The 26296-nt window shown below is 48.8% G+C and overlaps 1 protein-coding gene across 3 annotated transcripts in view; it reads left to right on the top strand.

Annotated features, from left to right (window-relative positions):
* Window positions 1–26296, top strand: part of LOC133342851 (caspase recruitment domain-containing protein 10-like) — a 77430-nt gene that overhangs the window by 15678 nt on the left and 35456 nt on the right. The window contains exons 2-11 of one of the 3 annotated variants that reach the window (XM_061552180.1): window positions 9911–9970; window positions 10434–10600; window positions 11947–12055; window positions 14518–14643; window positions 16446–16706; window positions 18332–18426; window positions 18986–19147; window positions 21294–21410; window positions 22452–22577; window positions 24163–24417. In XM_061552180.1, coding sequence (XP_061408164.1) covers window positions 10490–10600; window positions 11947–12055; window positions 14518–14643; window positions 16446–16706; window positions 18332–18426; window positions 18986–19147; window positions 21294–21410; window positions 22452–22577; window positions 24163–24417 — 1362 coding nt within the window. In that variant the 5' untranslated portion in view covers window positions 9911–9970; window positions 10434–10489. Of the gene's footprint in view, window positions 1–3503; window positions 3636–9910; window positions 9971–10433; window positions 10601–11946; window positions 12056–14517; window positions 14644–16445; window positions 16707–18331; window positions 18427–18985; window positions 19148–21293; window positions 21411–22451; window positions 22578–24162; window positions 24418–26296 lie in introns of those variants that run through there. The other 2 variants (XM_061552179.1, XM_061552178.1) reach the window with 2 other exon arrangements.

Here is a 26296-nt window from a genome sequence, read left to right as displayed (position 1 = left end):
GGAATTCGAGGGGCATCTCGGCCCCCCCCCTCCTCTGCGCAGGGAACCTATGGCGCACATTCGACGGCGGTTTGTAAATCGCCGCCATTTGGTCAAATGCTTGAGTCAGCGTGGCCCTTTCCGATGGCGGAATGGTGGGAAACGCTGCCAGGGCATCGTCGTCAAGAGCGGCGGGAAGCGTTTTCAGCGCCTCTGCCTTTGTCCACCCCGCCAAGTCGGCGCTCGTCAGGAACTACCGCTTGAAGGCCACCCAGTCGCCTCCGGCGGCTGTACTGCACCCACATATACGTGGTGTCCGCGATGTCAATACATCGCACGCCGTGCCTCTCTAGGGCCGGGATTACACGGTGACATCCGCAATGTCACTCCATATTTACGCGATCTAACCCAAAATCCTCTTATGGATGATATTGGCCGCGAAAGCCTACGTGTTAAAATGGAGACTCTTTGACTTTTTAAAGCTATTAACATACATTTTTTTAATCATGTTCCAGTGTGTTATCCGTTCTTTTTCAATTAAAACGAGAGTCCCAAATAAGTGTTAAACATTTTTTGAAGCACCCTGTATAGCGTTCGTCGTGCAGGGATCATAAAGTACTGTACACAATGATCATAACAGGAAGCACAACGAGCATTATAAAAAAAACACCTCACATTGTAAACAAGACAATAAAATGGAAGGCAAGAGCCTAGTGATAAGATCAGGTCAAAGCCTTTCTGGACATGAACGGTCCCGGAGAGGGCGTTGTCAGATTTCTAGGACCAACAGACATTACCGTTGAGGTGCAGAGTTTCAAAGTTGTTTGTTTGTCAACGTTTGTGGGTGGTGCACCGGTGCAGAGCGATGTCCACGCGCCAATATTGGCCAGGTGGCATTGAACCGGCGCAGATGCCATCGCTTCTGCAGAACACGTACCATGACTATTGCTATGCACAACACAATGAAATAATGTGATTTCCATCTATTTATTTAAACATAAAAAATAGTTAACGCTGTATTTAACGGCGTAATACTTGTCCGCAGACTTTCTTTTGTTACCATGACAGCTGAAGAATTCCTCCCAGCATTGGGAATGTTCTGCACCATGCCGATCACCGGTGTGGCTCGGTGGCGTGGATACCCAGAACCGGTTTAGAGTTCACGCTTTAACCGTGGTCAGCCCAGGTCCGCCAGCGTCGTAGCACAGTGCCTGTAAACCACCGCGCACCCGCTCCACAGTCACAGCACAAGTGCATGCACAATAATACCTTCAACTTGTGAGTCTGCGCCAGTGCGGCGCAGTCCTCGCTCGCTCTCCGTATAGAGAGAGGATGACTCAGAGGCGCGAGGAGGAGCCACAGTCGAGGGGGAAGGCAGCAGCAGCAGCAGCAGCCCCGTGGTGTGCCCAAGCTCTGTCGTCCTCTCTGTTTAATAAACACGTGGGAGGAAACCGGAGCACCCGGAAGAAAACCCACGCGTGCGAGGGGGCAGCACTCTATCCCCGTACAGATAGGAATAGATGGAGAATAGTGCCACATTTTGCTGTACCACAATCTCTCCTGGTGAAACATCGTTTTGGCGCCTCCTTGATGCTCACGACGTTGATGTGCGCCACCCACCCTCGCCTCCAGCCCTGCGCCACCATCGTGGTCGACGTTTTGTGACACAATTCGCTCTCAGAGTGCCCGCTTGTGTTGTCAACCCTGCACTGTGTCACCTGTTCAGACTTGCTGTATGTCTGGCTGAGGAAAGGGTGGGTGTGTGAATACCATCAAAATTCTGGGATTATGGAGCTGTTATGCAATGCAGTGGCGTTAAAGTTGACTGACAGGGTTATAGTGACTCAGTCTTTCGAAACATTTGCAATGCAAAACCTGCGTGATTAGTAAAGTCACAACTCCGCCGCCATGCCATCGTCATATTGGTGGTGTATTCATTTTGGGGGGATTATTAAAACGCAGTCGTGTTTCTGTGGAATTGGTAACGTGCTTGAGAGCAGCGCTGCGTTGTGCCCTGTGGCACCACCGCTCCTGGAATTCACTTCGGAGGGGGGGGGGGTGTCTCTGAACCTCTTTAAAGCCCCGTAGCCCTACATTGTGAAAAGGAGCCAAACCAGAAAAAAAATTACAAACGTGGCATCACGTTTCCAGATCAGTGTAAACATTATGGAGCAAGTTACAGCACTAATAGTAATAGTTAAGATGTATTGCAACCAATTTCAATAATAACGATGAAAAAATGTACAATTTATTAAGCGCCTTTCACCCAGAGATCACAAGGCGGTGTAAAAAAATAAAGACAAAGATATCCCGTATAGCTTTAAATACTGTTTGAGCAAGTTCTGTTAGCGAGTTCCAACTATGAAGGCCAAGACGGCACGCTCACACACACACACATGCTCACACCAATAAAGTCCCAACTCGAAACAAAGGATTCAAGAAATAAAAGAAACCCTTAAAAATGAGTTGAGTCTTGAAGGCGCTATTTGAATAATATGAGGGGGAGGGGAGTCAGCAGAGCGAACGTCCGGTGGACGTGAATTCCACAGCCTGGGGGTCACGCGAGACTATGGCCTGGTCACCCATCATCATAATCATCGTAGAGTGGCGTAACCTGTGTATACACAACAACGGCGGACTTGGAAGACCGCAGCGCTCTTGTTGGAACACATGAGGCGAAGGAGGAGGCCCTGTAAATATGGGGCGCCACGGTGGCGAGATGTTAACTACCTCGCCTGGTATGCAGGAGGTCGTGGGTTTCGATCCCGACCATTACGTCTGAGTGTTTGGAGTTTGCACGTTCTCTCCGTGATTCGCGTGGATTTTTCTCCTGGTCGTCTGGTTTTTCCCTCCACATTTAGAGTATTTGGCTGTTATAAATGTCCATGTGATGATAAGCCACTTCGTGTTTGGAAAAAAAGCTACATAGTTCAGTGGGCCTTACCTGGTAAAGTAAATAAAAAAAGTATTTTTTTTCTAATATATGTAAGTGAGCAGCGTCATTGACAGCAGCGTAGGTGAGGAGAAAAATGTTGAACTCTCTACTCGATACCGAACTGGCAGGCAATGGAGAGATGCCAGCATGAGGGTCACATGTCAACATGCGTTCGAATTCTGACCGGCGTATTCTGCACGTGTTGGAGGCGACTTAGCCGTTTTAATGGGGAATGCAAGCAAAGAGTGACTCGCAAAAGTAAATGCGGAGAGAAAAATGTAACGCACGAAGTAGCTTCTCAAGTGTGTCTGCAAGTGAAAGAAAGGTGGGGCGCAGGCGATGTGTCTAAGATGACATAAATAAATAAAGGGCTAGCGATCTCGTGGGGAGAAAAAGCATCAGGAAATCATCAGTAACAGCAGAGCCATCACGGCGATGTAGCTTTGCGTGTTTTTTGTTGTTGTGAACGCACAGGCCGGATAAGCAAACCCTGCAAAAGTAGCCCCATTATTGAAGTCGCCTTACAACGGCAATGAAATTGGAATTGGGACCGCGCTTTGTGTTGATGATGAGTGCCGAGGAATTTCCCTCTGTGGGTTTTCACGGGCGGGGAACTGGTCGGACGAGACTGCGTGGCCAGGCCCTCGAAACTGTACAGCAGGCGGAGATCGAAGGGCAGACGGACGAGTCGAGACGACGCCGCCGCCGCCGCTCTGTTGTTGTGAGTTGACGCCTCGGCTTTCCGAGAGGTGGCACATTGTGCGACTTTGCGAGAGCAACACTCCCCACGAGTGTTTTGTGGGTTTTTTTACGTCAATATTCTGCCACGTTTTTTACCCTGCTGTATTTGTTTCGTAAGTTTACCTGTCCCTTCCGTTGCTGTCTTAGTCGCGTGTTGTAAAAAAATATATACATTCATATTGCATATCGCATCTCGATGCTGTGATCAGTCTCAGAACGGCAGTGTCTAATGTTTGTCACTGAACATGTGCAGTGATTGAATGATGTACGTATGTTAAACCTCTTTCGCACCGTACGTAGCCTGACTATAATTAAGTATGCTATTTAAACGTGACATTCATCAACACTTTCGACGGGCGAATGAGTGGAAGGGTGTGGGTGGTCACCAGGAACAATCGACAGATAGAATGGATTAATTATTGGACGGGCGTGTGAGACTGAATGTGACTACCCGCTTCAACTCTGCGGCTTCCGATGGATGTGTTGCTTTCCATGTGCGTGGGGAGTTTGACCCCGTGAGTGTGTTGACCCCGACTCGTGTGACCCTGGCTGGCTTTGTGTGTGTGGAGAAGGCGCCGGGAGGTCCATGCGTCCCACTCGAGATTTACATCCGGCAGGGGAGTCGAATGAAACGTGCATTGATTGAGACGATTTGCATTGTTTTGCTGCTGTACATTTCCACTTGATACGGCACTTCGTTGATCTATCATTTGTGGCCAGGTCGTTTCTAGAAAAATAAGTAATGCATGGTAAAAATGTTTTAAATTTATTTACCTATTCCTCTACTTTGCACATCTATCGTGTGTTTGTACTGTCTGTTGTTGTAACGTTCGTACCTGCCCCATTACTGGATATCTGTGAAAAAAGAGCTTTATAGCTCATCGGATTCCTCCAGCGTGAATACATATTCTGATTCTGGGTGGCAATAGTCGACAAGACGGCGGTCCAAGTGTTCCCGCGGGTGTGCCCGTCATGCGTGCCCGTCATGCTGTTCTTGACTCTGATAAGCACTATGTGCGGATAAGAATGTGTAGGAGAAATAAACTAAAACAAACACATGCTCGCACTTCGCCTGTAAATATAGTGTGTGGAGCAACAACTGTTGTGTGTTGTTGTTATTGCTTTTAAGAAGTGTGTATGCGCCGCCGTTCGGCGCTGTGCGCGTGTGCATTCCGTGGTTTGCTGTGCGCGAAACTTCAAAAGCTGGAGATAGCAGCTATGCTCCGGGGTTCATGATGACCAAGGGTTGTTTCTGTTTGTGCAGAACTGCATTGAAATTTTAATGTAAATCATCATTCACCTACTGGTAGACTTTCGCGACCAAAATGATCAATAATCGAGGTATTTTGGGGGTTGATAATGTAAACATTATTTGTCCTGAAACCCACCACAGCCAATTAGTTAGGTTTGTCACGTAAACAAAACGTGCCAATTTGTTACTGGTTCAGCACACCGGTGTGTTGGAGAATAAACCCACAACATTTATAATTGGAGTACGACGTTTCGCTGGTAATCACAACTAGCATCATCAGGCGACAGCCCAAATTGTGGAAAACATCCTCCTGTTTCGATCTTAAATAGTTTCCTCTCCTTCCCCTCTTTCACCTCGTGTCTCACATTTCTAGCTGCAAGATCGCAATCCAATCTTGGATGTCACAGCACTTTCTCTTTAGCAATCCTCACAAAACCCCAATTATTGTATTCCCTGCTTCCCATTCCCCTCCTCGGTGTCCTACTCTCGTTCTCGAGTCATAGAATAACGACAGCAGACCAGTGCCTAATTAAGCTCGTGCGGGGCCTGTAGCATATGTTATAAAGGGGTCATAAATAAAATAAATAAAAACGCATACATATTAAAACACAATTTTTTTTACTTGCATAGTAAAGTAATTGTATTTTTTCATTAGCTATAACAGACATATAATACGACCAATCGCTAACCTTAAACACCCAGTCGTTTCTAAAAGCTTAAGGCAGTGTAGTACTATATTAATATAGCAAGTGCAGAATCACTGAACCGGAATTGATAGCTTGAAAGCATTTAGCGCGGGGCCCTTGAAAGTGCGGGGCCCGTAGCATATATACCTATTACATGTATAGCTACATATGTAGTAGCTACACAAGTAGTAGCTACATATGCTACTGCAGTTCCGGATTACCAGCACTGCAGCAGGCTTGTGTGAGCCACCTTCGTGCAATGCCATAATGTCATACTGTAATGCAATGGCGTCATACATACACGTGATGTGACTTCCTTAGCATCTCCCCTTTTCAAATAACAATTTAACAAGTTAAATTCAAACAACAATTCAAACAGCCACTTAACAACACCAAATTCAAACAACACCAAATTCAAACAACAATTAAGAATTCAAAGCAAATCTACTTGAGACATAGAATTAAGCAATAGCTGACATTTAGCTTGAATTAAGCAATCGAACAATAATCTAAATATCTATTTCCTTTTCTGTTCAGCTGTCCACCTCGATCAGCTGTTTTAGATAAAGTCTATCCGTTGGCTGTGGCAGTCGCCCACTGAGGGTAGAATAAGCAGGGCGCTTTGTGTGGACATTGATGAGCTGCCAGCGTCTCTCCAGGTTGACGTACTGGGTCCTGGGATGCTGACCGGCGCGGTTGCTTGCTCCAAGTTGCTGCTTTCAGGCGTGCCTGCTAAAAATAAGTAATATTCAAAATACTTTTTTTTTAAACACGCTTTAATGAAATGTACCGTACGAGTAATGGCATAACTCCACGACTCCAGGAAGTGGCCCCGAGGCTTGCCATAACGAAAGGGGCCGTGGTCATTTACAGCCAACATCAGTTGAGTGTGGACAATTAGACCCAAGGCGAACCATAACATATAAAAAGATGGTTTAAAAATTTGTTTTTTTTAATGGTAGAATGTAGTATTTTCATCAGTATGACATAAGTATACCAAGTTTGCAGTCGATAGCACATTCGGAAGTGGGTTAAAATTGAGTTACAAGATTTGAGGATACGACAACAACAACAACAGAGTGAGTTAAATAAAAGCGTGGCGTCATAATAATACAACCACTCTGCTCTCCCGGCTTTGCCCGGTCCTGCATGGCCCCTTTGCCGGGCGAGTGAGTGAGCGTGCGGTCCATTGTCTTGCGATGAACTCGTCTTGGCAGACGAGTCCAGCAGCAACTCGTCTTCGCAGAAGTCCGAGTGGTCGGTGGTCGACGTTCAGCAGATCATCTCGGCAGCCGTTGTTGAATAGGTTCATGCTGACAATCTGCCGAGGCCGGGTTGGTGTTTCGTGTGACATCACGGGTTCCGTCTGCTGGGCAAGTGCGTATTCGCTGCAGGTGCAACAGTTGCTGACACACTCCTTCACCTCAACCATGAATGTTGGGCCACTACCGTGTGGCACGTGCCTGCCTGTAGCATGCTACAGATGTAATACACACGTCATGCGAATTCCTAAACAACTATCTTCTTTGCCCCCCTTTCTGCATTAGCCCTGCCCGTATCATCTGCCAGTAAATCTTGGAGTCATCTTTGACTCCCCTCTATTTCCGACCACAAATCTACCATAACCTGTTCCTGCTGTTTTCACCTGTGAAACGTTCGAAAAGTCCGCCCCCTCATCTCACCCATGGCTGCAAACTAAATAAAAAACTCCCTCCCTCCTCATCATTCGACTCGATTATTGCAACTCCCTCATGCTTGGTCTTCCCTCCTGTGCATTCAAACCGCTCCAACAAACCCAAAATGCCGCTGCCCGGATGGTCTCTAATCTCCCCGACCACTCCCACAAATCGCCTCTTCCCCCTCCCCTTGCAGCCAACCTGGCTTCCCGTCTACCATTGTTGCCTTCCAAATTCCTCACCCTCGTTCACAAATCTCTCCCCATGGTCTGGCCCCAACGCGTCGTCTCGCGTCCCTCGTCTCGTCTCTGCGCCCCATCTCACCCTCTCTGTTCACAATCCCAGCTGCTGTCGTTCCTCTGCCCCCCTCCTCCATGTGCCCAGTCTCGAGTCGGTTCTTTCTCGCTTCTGTGCCCCATAACGCTGGAACTAGCTGCCCCCTACACGTCAAACAGTCACCCCCACTGTCCATTGATCCTTCTTGCCTTAAAAATCTCACTTATTATCCCTCGCTTACCCAAATCTCTCTCCCCCTTCTCCCTTCCTTCCTACACCATCCCTCGTCCCGACTTGCCTACCCATCCATCACACCGGCTCATCATTAGCCACCCATTGTCACTTTCATCATCGTTTATTTCACGCATCATCATCCCGTGATGCCATCCTTCTCATCAAATAATCTCATCACACTATTCTGCTCTACAGTTTGCTATATGAATTAAAAACAAGATAAATTAAGATAAAATAAGATAATCAATATATTGGTATTTTTTGTTCACGTAAGACAGTGGAAGCTGAAATATTTGTTAACTGAACAGTTCTTTCAACTGTACTGTTGTTTTATAATTTTTAAAACTGATACAATTGACAGTGGTGGTGGATCACTGATGGACATAGTGGTGGTGGATCACTGATGGACATGGTGGTGGTGGTGGTGGATCACTGATGGACTTGGTGGTGGTGGATCACTGATGGACTTGGTGGTGGTGGTGGATCACTGATGGACATGGTGGTGGTGGATCACTGATGGACTTGGTGGTGGTGGTGGATCACTGATGGACTTGGTGGTGGTGGTGGATCACTGATGGACTTGGTGGTGGTGGATCACTGATGGACATGGTGGTGGTGGTGGATCACTGATGGACTTGGTGGTGGTGGATCACTGATGGACTTGGTGGTGGTGGTGGTGGTGGATCACTGATGGACATGGTGGTGGTGGATCACTGATGGACTTGGTGGTGGTGGTGGATCACTGATGGACTTGGTGGTGGTGGTGGTGGATCACTGATGGACTTGGTGGTGGTGGTGGATCACTGATGGACTTGGTGGTGGTGGTGGATCACTGATGGACTTGGTGGTGGTGGTGGTGGATCACTGATGGACTTGGTGGTGGTGGTGGATCACTGATGGACTTGGTGGTGGTGGTGGATCACTGATGGACTTGATGGTGGTGAATCACTGTTGACATGGTGGTGGTGGATCACTGATGGACATGGTGGTGGTGGATCTCTGATAGGCATAGTGGTGGTGGACATGGTATAATTCGTCAGCGCTTCACATGTACAGTTATACCACAGTTTACGTGTCCCCCTTTTTACGCCGTAGCTGTATAAACAGCGCGACTACCCCATGCGTCGCCTCAACCCACACTCACGTCGCTGGCAACAGCAGCAGCAGCGTACTTCCTGTCTCGTTATCCGTCGCCTCTCAGCCTTCGCCTCCACCTACTACTACCCTGTACACGAACTTGCTTTGCGTGGCGCATAAAGAAACGTACTGTTCTATACAGTACAAGTTCTTATTTAGGTGCGGGATTTTAGTGATTTTGAAGAAAAAAAAGTAACTTTTAAAAATATATATTTTTTAAAACACACTTTAATGAAATGTACCATACGAGTAGTGGCAGAACTCCACGACTCCAGGAAGTGGCCCCGAAGCTTGCCACAACGTAAGTGACTGGTGATTTACAGCCAACGTGAGTTGAGCGTGGACAATTAGACCCAAGCCGAAACATCAGTATGACATACGTATACCAAGTTTGCAGTCGATACGACATTGGGAAGTGGGTTAAAATTGAGTGACAAGATTTGAGGATACGACAACAGACAGGGTTGAAGATACAACAGACAGAGTGAGTTAAATAAAATCGTGTAAACACTTTGATTTACGTCGTTTCGATATAGGTCGTCATACCTTTCCGGAGCGCATCCGCGACGTAGACTGGGGTATCCCGGTACATCGATTGTACTCAAGCATGAGCCGTGGCTGTACTCGAGAACGATGCAGACGCTTTGGAAATGTATCCCTTTCAAAAGCCTGTTTGAACAAGGAATTCCTCAAACGCCTCTATAATGACAAGGAGGAAATGTGAGTGTTAGGGTCTCATGTCATGCACATCTTTTAAATATCTTTACGAAGTCGTGGGCGTCTGGGTGTTCTGCCTGGTCACGTCTTCAGGCTCGCCTCCCTCCACGTTCACTTCACCCAGTTCGAAACCCCAATGCTGGGTGGGTTTCATCGTGATCGTGTTTCGTGAGTTGGTGAAGCGACTCAAGGGTCTGTCCTAATTAGTGCACGGTTTATATCGACATCTTAAATATATTACCACAATTTCCCGACCCCCCCTCCCCAAAACCCACAGGAACAAAACCCAAAGCGAGTGGATATTGAAACTAAACCGACAGGCGAACGACCAGAAGAGGTAATATGTCTCCAAGTGCTGCATAGGGCTTTTGTTGACACCGATTCTGCCCGAGGTGCAATGAGAAACACGCACAGAGAGGAGAGCATCTTTTGTACTGTACAGAGACTCCTCTACTTACGAACGAGTTAGGTTCCAGAGGTTTGTTCGTAAGTCGATTTGTTCATAAGTCCAACTTTACTCCTGTCGATCTCAAACATGTTGTATAGCGTGTACACTAAACACGGGAAATTGCTTAAAAATGTGTTTAATATCACATAGATGTAGACGCCACTGGTTCTTCATAGTCTGCAGATGTCGATGCCACCACCACTACCTATTGCGCGGCAGTTAAACTTTCGACTCTTGGACATACGGACAGGTTTGTTCGTATCTCTGAAAGTTCGTAAGTAGAGGAATCCTTGTGTACACATTCGTACGTTACATTGCAAACGCACATCATGCTCGTTGTGCTGTCTTCCAGGTGTCGGCTGAAAGAGAGCCAACAGCTCGTCTGTTCGGAAGCAGACCGGTACATCAATGGAATGTGAATCACTAATTCTAAAGGGTTCCATGGACATTGAGGACGAGGATAAGCTGCTTTGGGACCAGCTGGAGCGTTTCCGCGAGGTCATCGTGAACAGCATCAAGGTAGGGGGGGGGGGTGGATGTTGCTGTATTGCACGGGCGTGTTGTCTCAAAGAGAAATGGCTTTTTGGGTTCAGCATGGAGGAGGGCCTCGTTCTCATTCTCCATCCCACACGAACCATGCCACCATTCCCGCCCCTTCTTCACTCGCCTCCGTGAGCCACCAAAGATGCCAAGAGCCCGTCATATAAACAATGCGGCATAAGGACGATGCATAGATTCATCGATTGACACTAAGGGGCTGTCCATAAATGACATCACGCACCTAGGGGGGGCGGGGGGTCAGACATTTGTGACGATGTGTGAGGAGGTGGGGGGGTTTGAGAAATGTGACGTCACATCAAAATGCGCAACTTTAAATAAATCTAGACAACACGTTCTACTTAATTAAATAAACTTTTTTTATAAATGTTTTCTCCTACAACATCAGAGTGCAGCGCCACATTAAATACGCACTACAATGACAATAGTTTAAAGCGATTTGAAGCATGTTTTTTTGGGAGGGGGGGGGCATAGCTTTGTGACGTCATATTTGAGGGGGATCTGACTTTTTGTTACGCCGTGTGATGAGGGGGGGGGGGGGTCAAAAATCGTCCAAAATCGCGTGACGTCATTTATGGACAGCCCCTAATCCTGAAAACACCGTGGGCGTAAAATCCATGACCATATGTTTCCATGTGTGTATATGGCATACAATTGGTTCACCTGACCCCTGCATCCACTAGAGGTGCTACAATCACCGTGAGTTATTCGGAGAATTAACTCTCGAATTGAAACCGTGACTCCAAGATGGGAAACAATTCTTGTGATTGAATGTCAGGGGTGGCTGTAAAACAAACCTCGCAAGGCACACGTGTTCGTGTCTAAGCTTGGCTCGGTGGGTGCGGCATGATAGTTTATATGATAGTTGATACGATACAGCATTCCACAGTGTTGGCCTTTGCTTATCGCACGTGCGGGAGTGTATGCTGACACAGATGAGTGCGTGTTATCCGGTCGGCTACGTGAATGTTTTCAGCATGGCTTCCCGCGCTACAAAACCTTGACTTGGACAACTGTGCGAGGTTGCTATTGTTTATCACATCCCAGAAATATGAGTCACCTGATTGTTCTCGAACCATTTCACTGGCACAAGACTCTAACACCACCCTTCATATATTTTGTGAAAGCCTGAACAACACATTTTGGGAATGGATCTCTGTGGATGAAGCAATAATGATTTGTCATTGCCTGTAATGGTGACTTGAAAAGCCATGGAATGGCAACTTACAATTGTGACCGTGTCCCTCAATCGCATTAATTGATGAGAGTGCTCGTGATCCCCCCCCCCCCACCCCCCAAACGCGCAGGCCTCAAGGGTGACGCATCACCTGCGATCGTATGGGGTCATCTCCGTCCAGGATGAGGAGGAGGTGACGTGTGGTGACTTGACCCTCAAGAACGAGGCCATGCGCATGAGTGAGTGTCCCCGTTCCCTGGTCGCCTCGACACAACTCGGTCATGCGCCCCGTAGGAGTTACCTTTGATCACGTGGTTCACTCCCATGACCTCAACTTTAATATGATGATGTTATGCCTCCACTTGAGTACAGTTTTAATAAGTGTCGTTTTAAAACGGATGCTATTTTTCACTTGAATCAAGCAACGCGTTGAAGATTACCAAATCAATAACGAGGCAAATCACGATGATTATTAATGAGAGAAAAGGTAATCCTCAATATACGGTAGAGCTTGGTGATTTGGCGTATTAACATTTGCGAGTCCTGCTATCCGTGTTGTGTGTGACTTGACTCCACTTATCTGCAAAGTTGTGGGCAATGTGATGGATCTGCCAGTGAAACCTTCACTTATCCCCAACAAATAATTCACGGATATCTGAATAAATTACATAATTTCCCAAAGTGCATGCCAGGACAAAGTGCCGGTTTAAAAGACCCGACGTTCACCCGTGTATAACAGGTGGAATATTCCGCGCGATTCCACTTGTATTGTGAATTTTCGTCAGGCGAGCCGAAAGTTCCTTTAAATGGCTCGGGAATTGAGCTGCGCGAGCTGCCTGTGTAACGCATGGGGCACTCAAAGCTTCTGAATTGAAAGCATCCATGGGCAGGGAGTGATTTTTATGCATGTTAAGCGCATCACACAGGATGTGGATGAAGGGGTTTAAATGATGAAGAAGACGATGACGACGATGATGTCTGGCATTGACAGGGTGATGGTCACTCAAGTGTTGTGAGATGGCGCTCGCTGGTTTGTTGACCGTGATGATGATGATGCTGTCGCTGTCGCAGGTAATCAACCTGCATGCTGGTGGATGACAATGATGACGGGGGGGGGGGCGGGGATGGCGAACAGGTGCGATGCAGGGGGTGCTTGCAGCTCGTAGCTTGCAGCTGTTGGCACACAGCCATGATTTAAACTTCATGGCTGTCTAAATTGTATTTTTTTTTTATAACTCCACAGTTTGTGCATTGTTGCAAAACATGATTTTCTGGAATAGACTGCATTTCCCCCGATGGCACATTGAAGTGCTGCTGTTCATTCACTGTGGAACAGACCTGTGCAGCACGATGTCGATGCAGCAGCGCCCTACTGTGAGGACTCCTTTCGTCGTGTCAATTGTGCCACGTTGACAACGGCTGACAATTCGATTCACTTTTGTTTCTATTGCTTCTGTCTCGAGTCCGGTCAATGCGATGTTCATTGTGCGATGCTTCCATCATCCTCACCGGTTTTCACCGGCAGTAATTGATGTTGATGACATTTTCTGTGATCGTGCTTGTTTCCAGACAGCTTAAATTTGTATTTTTTGCAAGAGGAGGGGGTGGGGGGAGCATGAGTTACCAGAAGGCTTTGGGCAGAATTTATGGCAATACCATAATCCCGGCAATTCTGGAAAAATCACCCGATAATGCCGGATGTAATTACCAGCGAAATGGCAAGGTACTCAAATTGTGAATGTTGTGGATTTACTCTCCAACACACCGGTGGGCTCAAGTAGTGACTCAATGGCACGTTTTGTTTACGTGACGAACCTTACTGGTTGGCTGGCTGTGTCGGGTGGTGCGGGTTAACGGCACATTAATACTCGCGCGATCTAACCCAACAAAAAACCCTTATTATGAATACCATAATCCTGCGGAGGTTTCTCGAGGTTGAGCGGTCAATACCTGGTGGTGCTTGGAGCGAGGAAGTTCCCAGCAAATGGAGCGAAAATGTCACAAACACAACACACGGTGGAGCCAGAAGTACATCGGAGGGTTTCGAGGCAATAAGTGGTGGAATGGCTGATCACGTGAGGGGAGCTTACGACGCAGCCACCTTCTTCACAATATTTATTCACCCCCCCCCACCCCCAACGCTCGCGTGCATCTCCCAGAAGTGGAGCCCGTCGTTTGTGCCTGGCAGGACCCATGTCACGGGTTGCGTGGGACGCTTTCCCCTCGCTAGGCCTTAGCCCTCTCTTTACATTTCAAATCTTTCTGTTTCATTTATCGGCACTCATTCGCGTTTCCCCTTTTTGCAGTTACCAAGGAGTGGCCCCATTTTCTAACTGCGCAGAGACCGCGCCACGTTAAAGTGGGGTACCATTCCACCGCAATTTCACAACATTTGTAGTTTTCTGCCTAAAATTGGAAATGAAAACAGATTATGCCATAGTAAAGATATCGACCCGAATTTCGTTTTTTGTACATTTTATGAACCTCGTGCAACAGGCATCGGGCGGCAGAGGAAGCGGTGTTGGGTGTGGTGGCCATGTGATAATGATGATGATGGACATCATTGACAGCTCGGAGTGGGACGCAGTGCAGCTGTTTAACGTCTGAGGAATGAGGAGGAGGATGGGAGAGGCCCTCAAACAGTTCTGTTATTGTTTGGAGGTTTCCGTATTGATGACCGTGAGGATGTCCGTGTCTCTAGGCCGTTTGTTGGACATCTTGCAGACCAAGGGCAAGAAGGCCTACGAAGTGTTCATGACACTGCTGGAGACGCAATACCAAAATGTCTACACCAAGATCAGTGGAAACCCTCCTAAGGCTGGCCAAGGTACGTGCTTTTGTATTTTTTGGTAATTTATCGTCATGTATTTGCATGTCGCCTTGTTGTCATGGGCATTCTCTTCCTGCGTTTCAGTACAATAACATTTCCATATATGAAAATCTGTACTTTATGTGTATGTATGTGCATTGGTCTACTTATGCACATGGGGAGTGGCAGTGTAGAGGTTAGCGTGCTGCGCTACAAATCTGGTGACCAGAGTTTTATTCTCACTCATGGCCAGTACCAGTGAAAATGATCTCAATGAGTACCTGGTGCAGTGTATAAACATTGCCACTCGGGAAACAAAGGCGGCCGGGCGTGGTGCTGACCACCCATCCCATCGTGTGCCATGCCGGCCTTAATAGGTGCTACTCACTCACAGCACTTGCCCCAAAAGCCTGTTAAGGCTATAAGGGGGATCCTGTTCAAATAATCGTCACTGGTGTTGGCTGTGAGTGGGAATCAAACTCTGTTAGCTGGGTTTGTAGCGCAGAGCGCTAACCGTTACACTACCGCTCCCCAAAGCCCACAGACACACACACACATGTACACAACCTCCCAGAGCATTTCCCTGCTGTTTCTAAATATTTCGACGTGAAAACGATTGTGTTCTGGTCAACACGTTTGACATATAAACTGTTCTGAAGCCCTCTTTCGTAACGTGAATATGACTGCTCTCTAGGGTCGCACAACGCAGCATGTTCAGTGGAGGTCTTAGCCGTGCCATGGTGGCTCTCTCTAGCATCGTGTGCGTGGACCCGTAAAGCGCTCTTGTAAAGAAGGTGGAGATAGCACACAGACGGCATTTGCGCTGTGATTATTGAAATGTCCCACGTTTATCCTATTTTCTCTGTTCATTTTTTTCATTTTAAAATGTTCTGCTAAATGGCCAAGTACAGTCATCCCCGTGACATTATCCTTCCATGTGGAACTGCACACACGTGTAATTGAAACACATTTTTAATTTTACAAATTCATTTGCATTGAACAAACGATTCAAGTATGCACAGAGGGTAGCGTGCATGGGAATTGACACCAGTAGTCTAGACACAATGTGAATGACAATGATTATTACGAACGTTTATTATTTTGAACCTATCTGTGCCACGTGCTTCAGTAAACTCTACATCCCAGGTGACTACTTCCTTAACTCGGATAACTCTCTAAGGAAGGACGGGAGAGATGGGGGGGGGGGATAGGGAGGGATGGGGGGGGCTAAATGTGCGAATGAATCTTAAAAATCAATGTCCACTAGAGGATAATCCGTGAACGGGTTCCAAGTTGGTGATCTGCTTCCTCCCTGCCCCTTAATTTTGCACTTAGATGTTCTATAGCAGCCATTTTTTTACAATTTATTTACTCATACCTGCATTGATGGGGCGGCGGGGGGGGGGGGAATGCTAATTTATTTTAGAACTGCTTTTTGTGTTTAGTTTGTTGTCCTTCTTCCGCGCCTCCGATTAGCACCGTTGGTTACGTACGGTGCAAAATATGTAAAAAATACATACGTACATACCTACGTTGCCTTGCTTTTCTGAGATCCACGTGCAAACAAGGTCCACGTTGTGTAATTAGTCTCTTTATTGCGTTCATTGTATGAAGGGATAAATCATCTGTTTTGAGCCATGCCTACAAAGCCACTCTTGCAGTATTAAAACCACATGTCACCCTTGCATTGATTACCATGTGCATGCTCACATGCATGCACTTGTCCTTTGCTACATACAGACAAATGCCTTCGTCTTTGAATGGCTCCGTCAAAACCCCTTGACCCCCTTTCCGCATCTCTCTCCCGTTGTCTCTCGCAGAGTTTCCAGATCCGTTGCCGCTGTTGGAGCAGCATCACATGGCCGAGCCGTTCCCCCGCTGCCTCATCGCGCAGCTCGTGCGGCTCGAGTCCCAGCTGTCGTCGAAACAGCGCGAGCTGGGCCACCTGCGGGGCAAGATCGCCGCCCTCGAGGATCGACTCAAAATCCTGGAGGCCAAGGGCGTGGAGCTCGTGCAGGTGCAGGACCGCCTGCAGCGTGTGCAGGAGGAGAGGGACAACTACAGTGACGAGCTGGCGCGAGGTGACCGCTGGGGTTGGGCTGGGCCATGCGGTGCGCGGGGCGCAAGGTTTCCAAAGTGGCACATCCGGTGTTTAAGCATCCCCTTTTTACCAATTTTAATGGGTTTTCTCGTTTTGTTTGTTTAACAGTGCCGTTAAATTTATGATTTCGAACTCCTGGAGGGAGGAGAGGCAGAAAGAGAGAGAGAGACGAGTTAAAAAAAATTGGGGCTGGGAAATAGTGAGAGAGTGAAACAGAATGAATGGCGGCCTTGAGGGACTCACATACAGGTGTCGGGCATTCGAGGCCAAGCCAACGTGTCCCCCCTTCAAACGCAGGTGGGGCAATTGCTCATCGCTGTCGGCAGTGGTGGAAATTCCATGCTTTTGGCAGGCAATAGTCTCACATTGCACAACCACCGTTTCAACATTCTCCAACATAGTGGTGCCTACTTTAACCACCCTGGAGGGATTATTAATTCATTTAACCTGCTATGAGGATGATCATATTTCAAGAGAGAGTCGTGAGCTTTAGCCACATTGCCGTCAGGCGTAATCCTTTCATACAGCTGCGATATCCTCTTCGAGCGAAGGGACAGAGGGCAGAGGAATTACGTTTGGTGGGGCAGCGGTGAGCATTGGGCTTGCTCCGTGAAGGCAGAGTTCAACACCTGTCTGGATAAGATATACGGCTGGAAGGCAACACTCTTGGCAAGTCCTTGTCGGAGGCTGCAGCTGCCCCATAACTCGCATCACATGACTGCCCTTAACTTGAGACGGATTTATGCCCCGTTCAGTAAACAGAGGTGAGCACCTGAGAACTCATTGAGACTCACAGTCTTTTCCTTGAAAAACGGGCACAACATCTGCAACAAATGAGATTACACTTAAATAATGTGATTTCAAATTTTTAAAAATTTACACAAGGAAAAGATTAATCTCTCACCGCATTCAAAATTTGGCCAGGAAGCAAGAAAACATAGTCACGTGCCTAGATACTGTCTTCTGTTGAACTATACAAACTTACAGCATTCATTGTCAATGTTATCGAAGTGTCTACTCATCACGAAACCCGTGCTGCCTTCGGTAGTGCGCAATTGGGGCACGCAAACCGCTGTGAGCGGCCGCTCGTTGTGCGCTGCGAGCAGGGGAGGTGCCGTAGCAGCGAATGTGGCGGTGGTGTTGACGGGAGCGGTGGTTAGTGCACCACGCTACAACCCGAGTTTGATTCCCGCTCACGGCCAGCACCGGTGACGAACATCTGAGCTGGTCCTTAGGTCGACTCGGCCTCAAATGAGTACCTGTTGCAATGTGGCCACCCACCCCCTCGTGTGCCGTGCCGGCCTTCATAGGTGCTTTTCGCTAACAGCGTTTGCCCGAACATATGAAAAAGTAAGAATAGATTTTGCCCTTTCTGGCAATAAATCAATCTTTGCATGTTCACCACAAGTACGTCTGGTTAATGCAGACTCGATTTCTTGCGAAAGGTTTCTATTTGGTGTTTGACCATCCTTAACACCTCCTGTTTTACTCTTATTTTTCATACGTTGATACTGGCAAAAAAAGGCTCCATTGATATTGCTTGCCCCAACAGTGTGTTAAGGCTACACGGGGGGGGGGGGGGGGGGCCTTTGTCTTTGTTGACAGTTAAAGATGAGAACTACACGCTGGCGATGAGGATGATGACGATGAGCAACGAGCGCACCGCGGCGCACATGAGGTGCCGTGAGCTGCAGCTGGAGGTAAGCGCCAACTCAACGATCCCTCGCCCTCGCCCGCGCCCGCGCTCCGAGCGGGAGAGACGCGTGCCCTCTCGCAGGCGGGGCGATATCGCTCTCGCGCGGAGCCGCGCCGTGAGACCGAGTCGCGCGGCTATTGTGGCCGCCCTGCCGTTTTATCATGTCGGTTGATGGCCGAGTCTGCATGAAGTCACACGGATCGATCGTTTGGCAATTTTCGAACGGCTCGTTTCCTCCCACAATTGCCAGAAAAAGCCGAGTGCTTTTAACACGTGTTTGCGTGTTGTTTGATGCTTCTCCCGAGTCTATGGCCTACGTGGGGGGTCTGTGTGTGTGGTGTGCACCCTGATAAATATCGCCACTGGAGAATCAAAGGCGGCAAGGCGTGGTGTTGGCCACCCAACCCCTCGTGTGCCGTGGTGGCCTTCATAGGTGCTCGCTAACAGTACTTTCCCCAAAAGTCTGTTAAGGCTATACAGGGGATCTTTGTCTTTTGTGCACCCCCTGCCGAACGACGGACACTGCCCCCCGCGGCTCTTTCTGCCCCCCCCCCCCGTGGTAGGTGGACGAGCTGAAGCACGTGTGCAACGAGGCCAAGCGCGAGTGCGAGGTCGTGCGGCGCAACTCTCGCCGCGTGCTCAAGGACATGGAGCGCAGGCCACACGCGGAGGTGCTGCTCCAGCTGCAGCAGGAAAATGCCCTGCTCCGCAACCGCGTGGGCAAGGTGCAGCTACGCTCCTCCTCTCTGCCACATCGCTCGAGGTCGTGCCACGGCGCTTGGCGGCGGCGGCAGCAGCACCGGTGGCGTGGAGGCTTTTAGTCGGTTGCCTTTGGAAAGTTTCTGGACGGTGTCAGACTTGAATGTATTTCCTGGAACGTTGTTCGTTGAGGTTGTTGTCACGTGCGACTTGCGTTGCGTGCCGGTCAATTGGTCGGCCCATCATAGGGTCATTAGTCATTATTTTTGTTATCATCGTTAACTGTGATTACTGCGCAGTTACCGTGAGCATGAAAATGAAAACACAATCCATGCACTGGCTCAGAAAGTCGAATTTTAGCTGAAGATCTTTTTTTTGTGCCTCTCATGGAAATTTATTAGTTTTCTTCCTCATTTACATGACGCAAAAGCCCTTTGGAAACACTTAAAGTGTTAACATGGGACCTTTCTTGCCAGTATCAAAGTATAAGAATAGGTTTTACCCTTTCTGGCAATAAAACAGTTGTGTTAAGAGCATGTTTTTGTTTGCATGTTCACCACAAGTTTGTGTGGTTAATTCAGACATGATTCCTTGCAAACGATTTCTCTTTGATGTTCAAACATCTTAACACCTGAGAATAGGTTTTCTCCTTTTTTCTGGCAGCAAAACAGATGTTAACATAGATTTGAAGCTTTCGTGACTGCAAGGATTTATACTGTTAGGTTTTTTCGGTAAAGTCACGTAGGTAAAAAATAAAATAAAAAATTACTAAAATAATATAAATAAAATAAAATAATAAATCACGACGTTTCGGAGGCAACACAAGTCTCCGTCATCAGGTGGGACCGTCACATCTAGATTTGCTGTATCGTGATGTATTATTTTATTTTATTTCTATTATTACTTTTAGTAATTTAAAATTTTATTTTTTACCTATGTGACTTTACCGAAAAAACCTAAGAGTAGATGTTAACATGTTAAAACACTAAACTGAAACCTTTTACAAGGAATCATGTCTGCATTAACCACAATACTTGTGGTCAGAATGCAAACAAAAAACGTACTCTGATAATATATGCATTGTCTTTGAAACTGATTGTTCCACACCAGAGACAGCTTTCTTTTAACATCTGTTTTATTGCCAGAAAGGGTAAAACCTATTCTTATACTTAGTGTTATATCTCAGGCTGGTGATGTAAATTAAAGGCTGCCCGATGCATCATCTTGGATAAAATAACATGTGGATGCTGCGTGACACAATATGGACATTTCCAGTGCAGCACAATACTTCACAGGGGGCCAGGGCTGATGTATCGGACAGAATTAAACGTGCACTGCGAGACTCCCAAAACCTGCTGAAGTGGCCAAGAGTTTTCAATGCAGAACCCTAGTCCAATGAGCACGTGTGCAGCGGACGTTTAGACCGAGGCCCATTTTGACGCCCGCGGCAGCGGCGAATCACGAAGTCCGACACCGGAGCCTCGGCACGCTGGGTTGGTGTCACCGGAGCGAGACGGGTGCGGCAGAGAGAATGCCGGAGTAAGGGGTGAGGTGGCACCGTTGAAACATCCTGTGAGCTGCCAGTGGGAGGAATTGGCCGGGATGCATTCTCCCACGCCTTCGACTCATAAACTCTTTAATGTTCCGACTCTGTGTTCCTTATGACCGTCGACGTCGTATTTCCTGCACGCTTCTTCGCGGGGCCTTAGGGACTCTGCAAACGGCCGAAATTCAACAGCCGCTGCGTGGGTTTTATTCGGGCACGTACAAAACGCTCCGTACACAGGGCGCACATTCCACTGTTAGAGCTCTCTAAACGGGTCTCGACAGTCATTGTGCTTTGTGTTTTTAAAAGCATTTGATTATTGTTCGGTGATGTTTTTATCGGTTATGAAGATGCGTTACTGTTCAAAGCATGTACGTGGCAAAAATTGCTGTACATGTTTTGTATTGTTTGATTTCCAACTCGTGTGTCAACTAATTTGTGAATAAATTAACATAAACTGCACGTGCGATTAGCACGGTTGGCTACGTACGGTGCAAAAGAAGTTCAACATACATACGGACTTGTTCTATTTCGGATTCATATAGCGCACTTTGCAGGGCTCTGATTGTCTGTATGTGACTTCCCTCTTCTACCTTCTCGCCAATCTCTACCTCCTCCACTCCTAGGAAAAGGGAAACAATTCTAACGTCTCCTGCGAACACCTCCAGGAACGAGAGGAATTGCTAAATCAGATTTTCTCCCTCCGCCAAGAGTTAGCACGGGCAGAGGAGCTCAGAGATAAGGTTCCCAGCACACGCTCCACACATGCACACACCCCACACACACACCAAACATGCACCCCACACACGCACATACATCCCACACACGCACACACCCCAAACACTCCCACACATGTACACGCTCCACACACGCACACACCCCACACACACCCCACACACCCCACACACCCCACACACACGCCATACACGCACACACACCCCCACACACACACACCCCCACACACACACACACCCCCACACACACACCCCACACACGCACACCCATACACGCACACCCCCACACACACACACCAAACATGCACCCACACACGCACATACATCCCACACACGCACACACCCCAAACACACATCCCACACATGTACACCCTCCACACACGCACACACACCCCACACACACACACCCCACACACCCCACACACATACGCACACATCACACACGCACACTCCACACACACACCCCACACACGCACACACACACACACACCCCACACACGCGCATGCCACACACACGCCCCCCCCCACACGAACACAACCCACAAATACGCAAATACACACCCCACACAAACACACCCTACACACACACCCCACACACGCCCCACACACACACCCCACACACGCCCCACACACACACCCCACACACACTCCACACACGCCCCACACACACACCGCATACACGCACACACCCCAGGTGTTAACTACCTCGCCTGGTATGCAGTAGTTGGTGGGTTTGATCCTGACCCTGACATCTGATTATTTGGCGTTTGGACGCTCTCCCCATGGTTCGCGTGGATTTTTCTCCGGTTCCTCCAGTTTTTCCCTCCACATTTAGAAAGGTGCCTTTAGAGTGTTTGGCTGCTATGAATTCCCACGTGACGATGAGCCGCTTCGTTGAGCTCTCATTTGTGATGGCCAGGTCGCTTCTGAAAAAGCGCTACACAGCTCAGTGGGGCCTTGCACGGTAAAACAAAAATAGTCAAGAGTAGCAATAGCTCGTCCTGGTCGCGTGATTCCACTGACACTCCGCCCTGCTTCACCCCCCGGCAGTACCTGGAAGACAAAGGGTGCCTGGAGCTGAAATGCGACACCACGGAGAAAGATTGCCAGATGCACAAGCACCGCATCGCGAGCATCCTGGCCGAGCTGCAGGACGTGGAGAAGGAGCGAGAGAAGGTGCGGACACACGCCCTCACGCTCGTGGCACGCTCGTGGCAGCGTGGCATGCTCCTGGCATGCTCCTGGCTTGCTCGTGGCTCGCTCGTGGTCCGCAGGAGTCCGTGATGCAATCAATCACTTACTATCGGGGCGCACCCAATGAGGCCTCTATGTTAATCCTGCGCTGCGGAGTTGAGGTTGTTGATTGTGATGCAATAATCGGTTGCGCAAAACCTCCGGGTGTGGGTTTTACTCGGGTAGTGTTTCCTTTTTTAGCAGGCAATAGTCAGTGTTTGGCTAGGAATTGGCCAAAATCCCAATGCATCCTGAATCAAAACTAAACTGCACGTTTCTGTATTGCGGGGTCCAGAACAAGGAAGATTTCTACTGTCACCTGCAGTTGTTTGTAAATAATTGGACTACAGTTGCACCTGAACCAAGTAGGCGAGGCCTATCGTGAGCAAAGGGTGATTACATGTCAATGACTCGTCGCCTCTGTGGCCGTCACGGAACTGTCATGAACACGCTGGGCAGCCACGCAGTGCTCATCCCCCACCAAGCGAGCAGACGGTAGCGGCGAGACATGCGTTGGTGAGTCTGTCGGGACTTGGCACGGTGAGGTGATGAAGGAGCGTGTGTGTGAGTGTGCGTTAATGCAGCAATGTGTGGGGAGCGGGAGTGTCGCGATTAGCGCTGCGCTATGAACACGGCGACCGGCGTTCGATTCTCGCTCACGGCCAACACGAGTGACGACTATCTGAACCGGTCCTGGGCTTCTCCTAAGTCGACTCAGCCTCAATTGTGAACCGAGTGAGATGTGTAAAAACATTGCCACTGAGGAGACAAAGGCTGGCCACCCACCCCCTCGTGTGCCATTCCGGTCTTCATAGGTGCTCGCTAACAGCCACTTGTCCAAACAGTCTGTTAAGGCGACACTGGGGTATCTTTGTATGCAGAAATGTACGTAGCACAACATTTTTGAAAAGGAGTTAAAGAAATGTGTTGCTTTCAAAGGGCATGATTTTATGGTCTACATAAGTCCCTCTTACAAAATTTCACCTGTACTGCTCAGATATGGGTGTGCTATGTACGAGTAATGTCTGGGAATCTGCAAGCAAGGCGCGGACATGCCGCACACAACGGGAATGCAAGCGTTCATTCGGCCTTCAAATGTAGACACATGTGGTGGGCCCTAGGAGTTATACGAGAGGGTAGGGTCGGCAACTTGGACACAAATCGTTTTCTCTGTAATCAGGAGGAGGAGGAGTGTCCAAGTGGGGGCACATGTGGGGGGAGACTTGGCAGGTACAGCAATGGCACGCCGAGGTTGATGAGCAAGGGGAGGAAAGGACCGAGAGCCACACGCTGGGGTCCTGTAAGAGTGGACCTTGCAGCAGGTCGCGTGACGACCAAGCAACAAACATTGGGATCTGGCAAGAGGAAGGAAGCTGTAGTGGGAGTGTGGTGGAATCGGCGGCTTTGGCCGTGATAGCCTCAGTTTCGATTCCATCTTGAAGCGTCCCGTAAAGCGGCGTCACTTTTGTCGTCGTCGTCGTCGTCGTCATCGTCGTCGTCTCCGTCCGCGTCCCTCCCTCGTCCCAAGGCACTGGAGTCGCGGGACCACGCTCAAGGGGAGCACGCGCGCTGCCTCGCCATCAAGGACCGGCAGCGCAAGCAGCTGCGCGAGCTGCAGGAGCAGCTGGACGCTCTGCGCGTGGAGTTCACGCAGAGCCAGGCGCAGATCAACAGCCTCAACGCCTGCGCCAAGAAGCTGCAGGCAAAACATTCGGCGAGCGGGACGGCGAACCTCTTGATGCCGGCGAGCGGCCGGGGCATGACCAGCACGGGGTCGGAGCCGGTGAGGTGCACCGCGCGCGCGTCTTGAGTTCTGCCCCGAGCCACCACGTGAATCGCGGTCGGTGGGCTTGCGTCTTCGAACGTTCAATCGCCGTCGTGCGTCAGCCCTCCGGGGTTGAGAATAGTTTTCTACTGTGCGAGGGTAGTCGGCCGTGGTTAAGCTTCCGTGTGTTTCAGGTTTATTTTGTTTAACCGGGGTGAGAAGTCGAGACGCCAGGATAGAGCCTCGTTATCGAGAGTGACCCAGGTCACCGGAATGGCAATGTGGAGTTTATAGCGCTGGATCATGCCCAAGCACCTCCCCACATTCTTTTGAAGAGGAAACATTTGGATTTCAATGTTGACTCCATGAAGCAAATATTTCGTATGACCACTATCGACTGGACGATGTGATATCTGTTCAAGGGACATAGAGTTATCGTTCATCATCATCAGCGGCTAACACCGACTGAGCGGAGTAAATTGCAACCGCACACAGCGGGTTGCGTAAGAAAGGTAAGTCGTAAATAAAATAAACGATAAGTAAAGAAAGTTTTTATTTTAGACTTCATGGAAAGGCACGTCTGAGCAGCTGTGTCTTGCGCACACAGACACACCACGGAGTTGAGAGGCAGGCACGATGTTCCAGATTGTTTGGGGCTGCGCTGGAGAAGGTTCCATCCCCCCTGGGGATCCTCGGCTGGGCCGAGTCTCGCCGTTCCAGTGGAGCGGAGTGTGCATTACGTGCCGGAGTATTGGGGGGAGGTGCAGTTTTGCATGTAGATAGGGGGGGCAAGCCCTGCACAGTGCGTTCTCGGTAAGGAGAGCAGCGGCTTTGAATTGGATTCTGAAGTGGACCGGGAGCCGGCGCAAGCTGCGGGGAGTTGGCTTAAATCGGCTAACCCGACGGGTCATCCGGGCAGCTGCATTCTGCACCAACTGGAGCCCTGTGCACCAATCCAAGTGGTAGATCTGCGTAGAGGACGTTCCCACAATCCAGGCGTGTTGAGGCAAAGGCACGAGTCCCAGGTCTGGAGGCGGAGTGGAGCGGACGCAACCATTTGAGTGTTCGGAGTTGGTAGAAACCTGTTCTGATGTTTGGTTGAAGCAGCACTCGTGTCAGGGCCAGGTAATGGTTTATCTCCGAACTCATGATTCCATTGTAAGGGGAATGGATGAGGTCAATGAAAAGTGTGCACGCTAATCTCCAATAGCACCATGTGAAGTGCGTCCTCTTAAAATCCGTTGATATCCAAACTTGTCTGGAGATTTTGATATTGTGGAACATCGGTGGCATCGTCTGTGTTTTGATTTGACGAGCGGCGGTCTCCATGGGCGAATCGCGATGTAGACGAGGTCGTGGGATTGATCCCGACCCTGATGCCTATATATTTGGAGTTTTTATGTTCTCCCCGTGGTCGCGTGGATTATTCTCTGGTTCCTCCACATTTAGAAACAGCATTTATTTAGAGTGTTTGGCTGCTACAAATGTCCATATGATAAGCCACTTCATTGAGCTATCATTTGTGATAGTCAGGTCGCAGATGCATATTGCTCCCCTACTTGGACGCCTGCAGGAGCCAGCGGTGGCCTCAAGCAGCCCACGATTCAGCGCGGTTTGCACCTCCCGATTGGCGCTGTACGGTGCGAAAGAAGTTCAACATACATAACAATCCTCAGCAAAGGTTTTTTTTGGGTTAGATCGCGTAAATAAAAACGTGTCGTTAAACCCCGCCACCACCCAAAGATACAGCCGATTAGTAAGGATTGTCACATAAATAAAACACGACCAATTGGTTACTGATTCAGCACACCCGGTGTGTTCGAGACCAAAATCCACGAGATTTATAATTCGAGTACGATGGCGTTTCGCTGGTGGTTACAATGCTTGCGGGCAGGTG

This window comes from Lethenteron reissneri, chromosome 16 (genome assembly GCF_015708825.2).
Source record: "Lethenteron reissneri isolate LAM-NWPU_2019-01 chromosome 16, ASM1570882v1, whole genome shotgun sequence".
In the NCBI taxonomy this organism is placed as follows: domain Eukaryota; kingdom Metazoa; phylum Chordata; class Hyperoartia; order Petromyzontiformes; family Petromyzontidae; genus Lethenteron; species Lethenteron reissneri.
The sequence above is the reverse complement of the archived record's forward strand: the minus strand, read 5'-3'. Positions and strand labels throughout refer to the sequence as shown.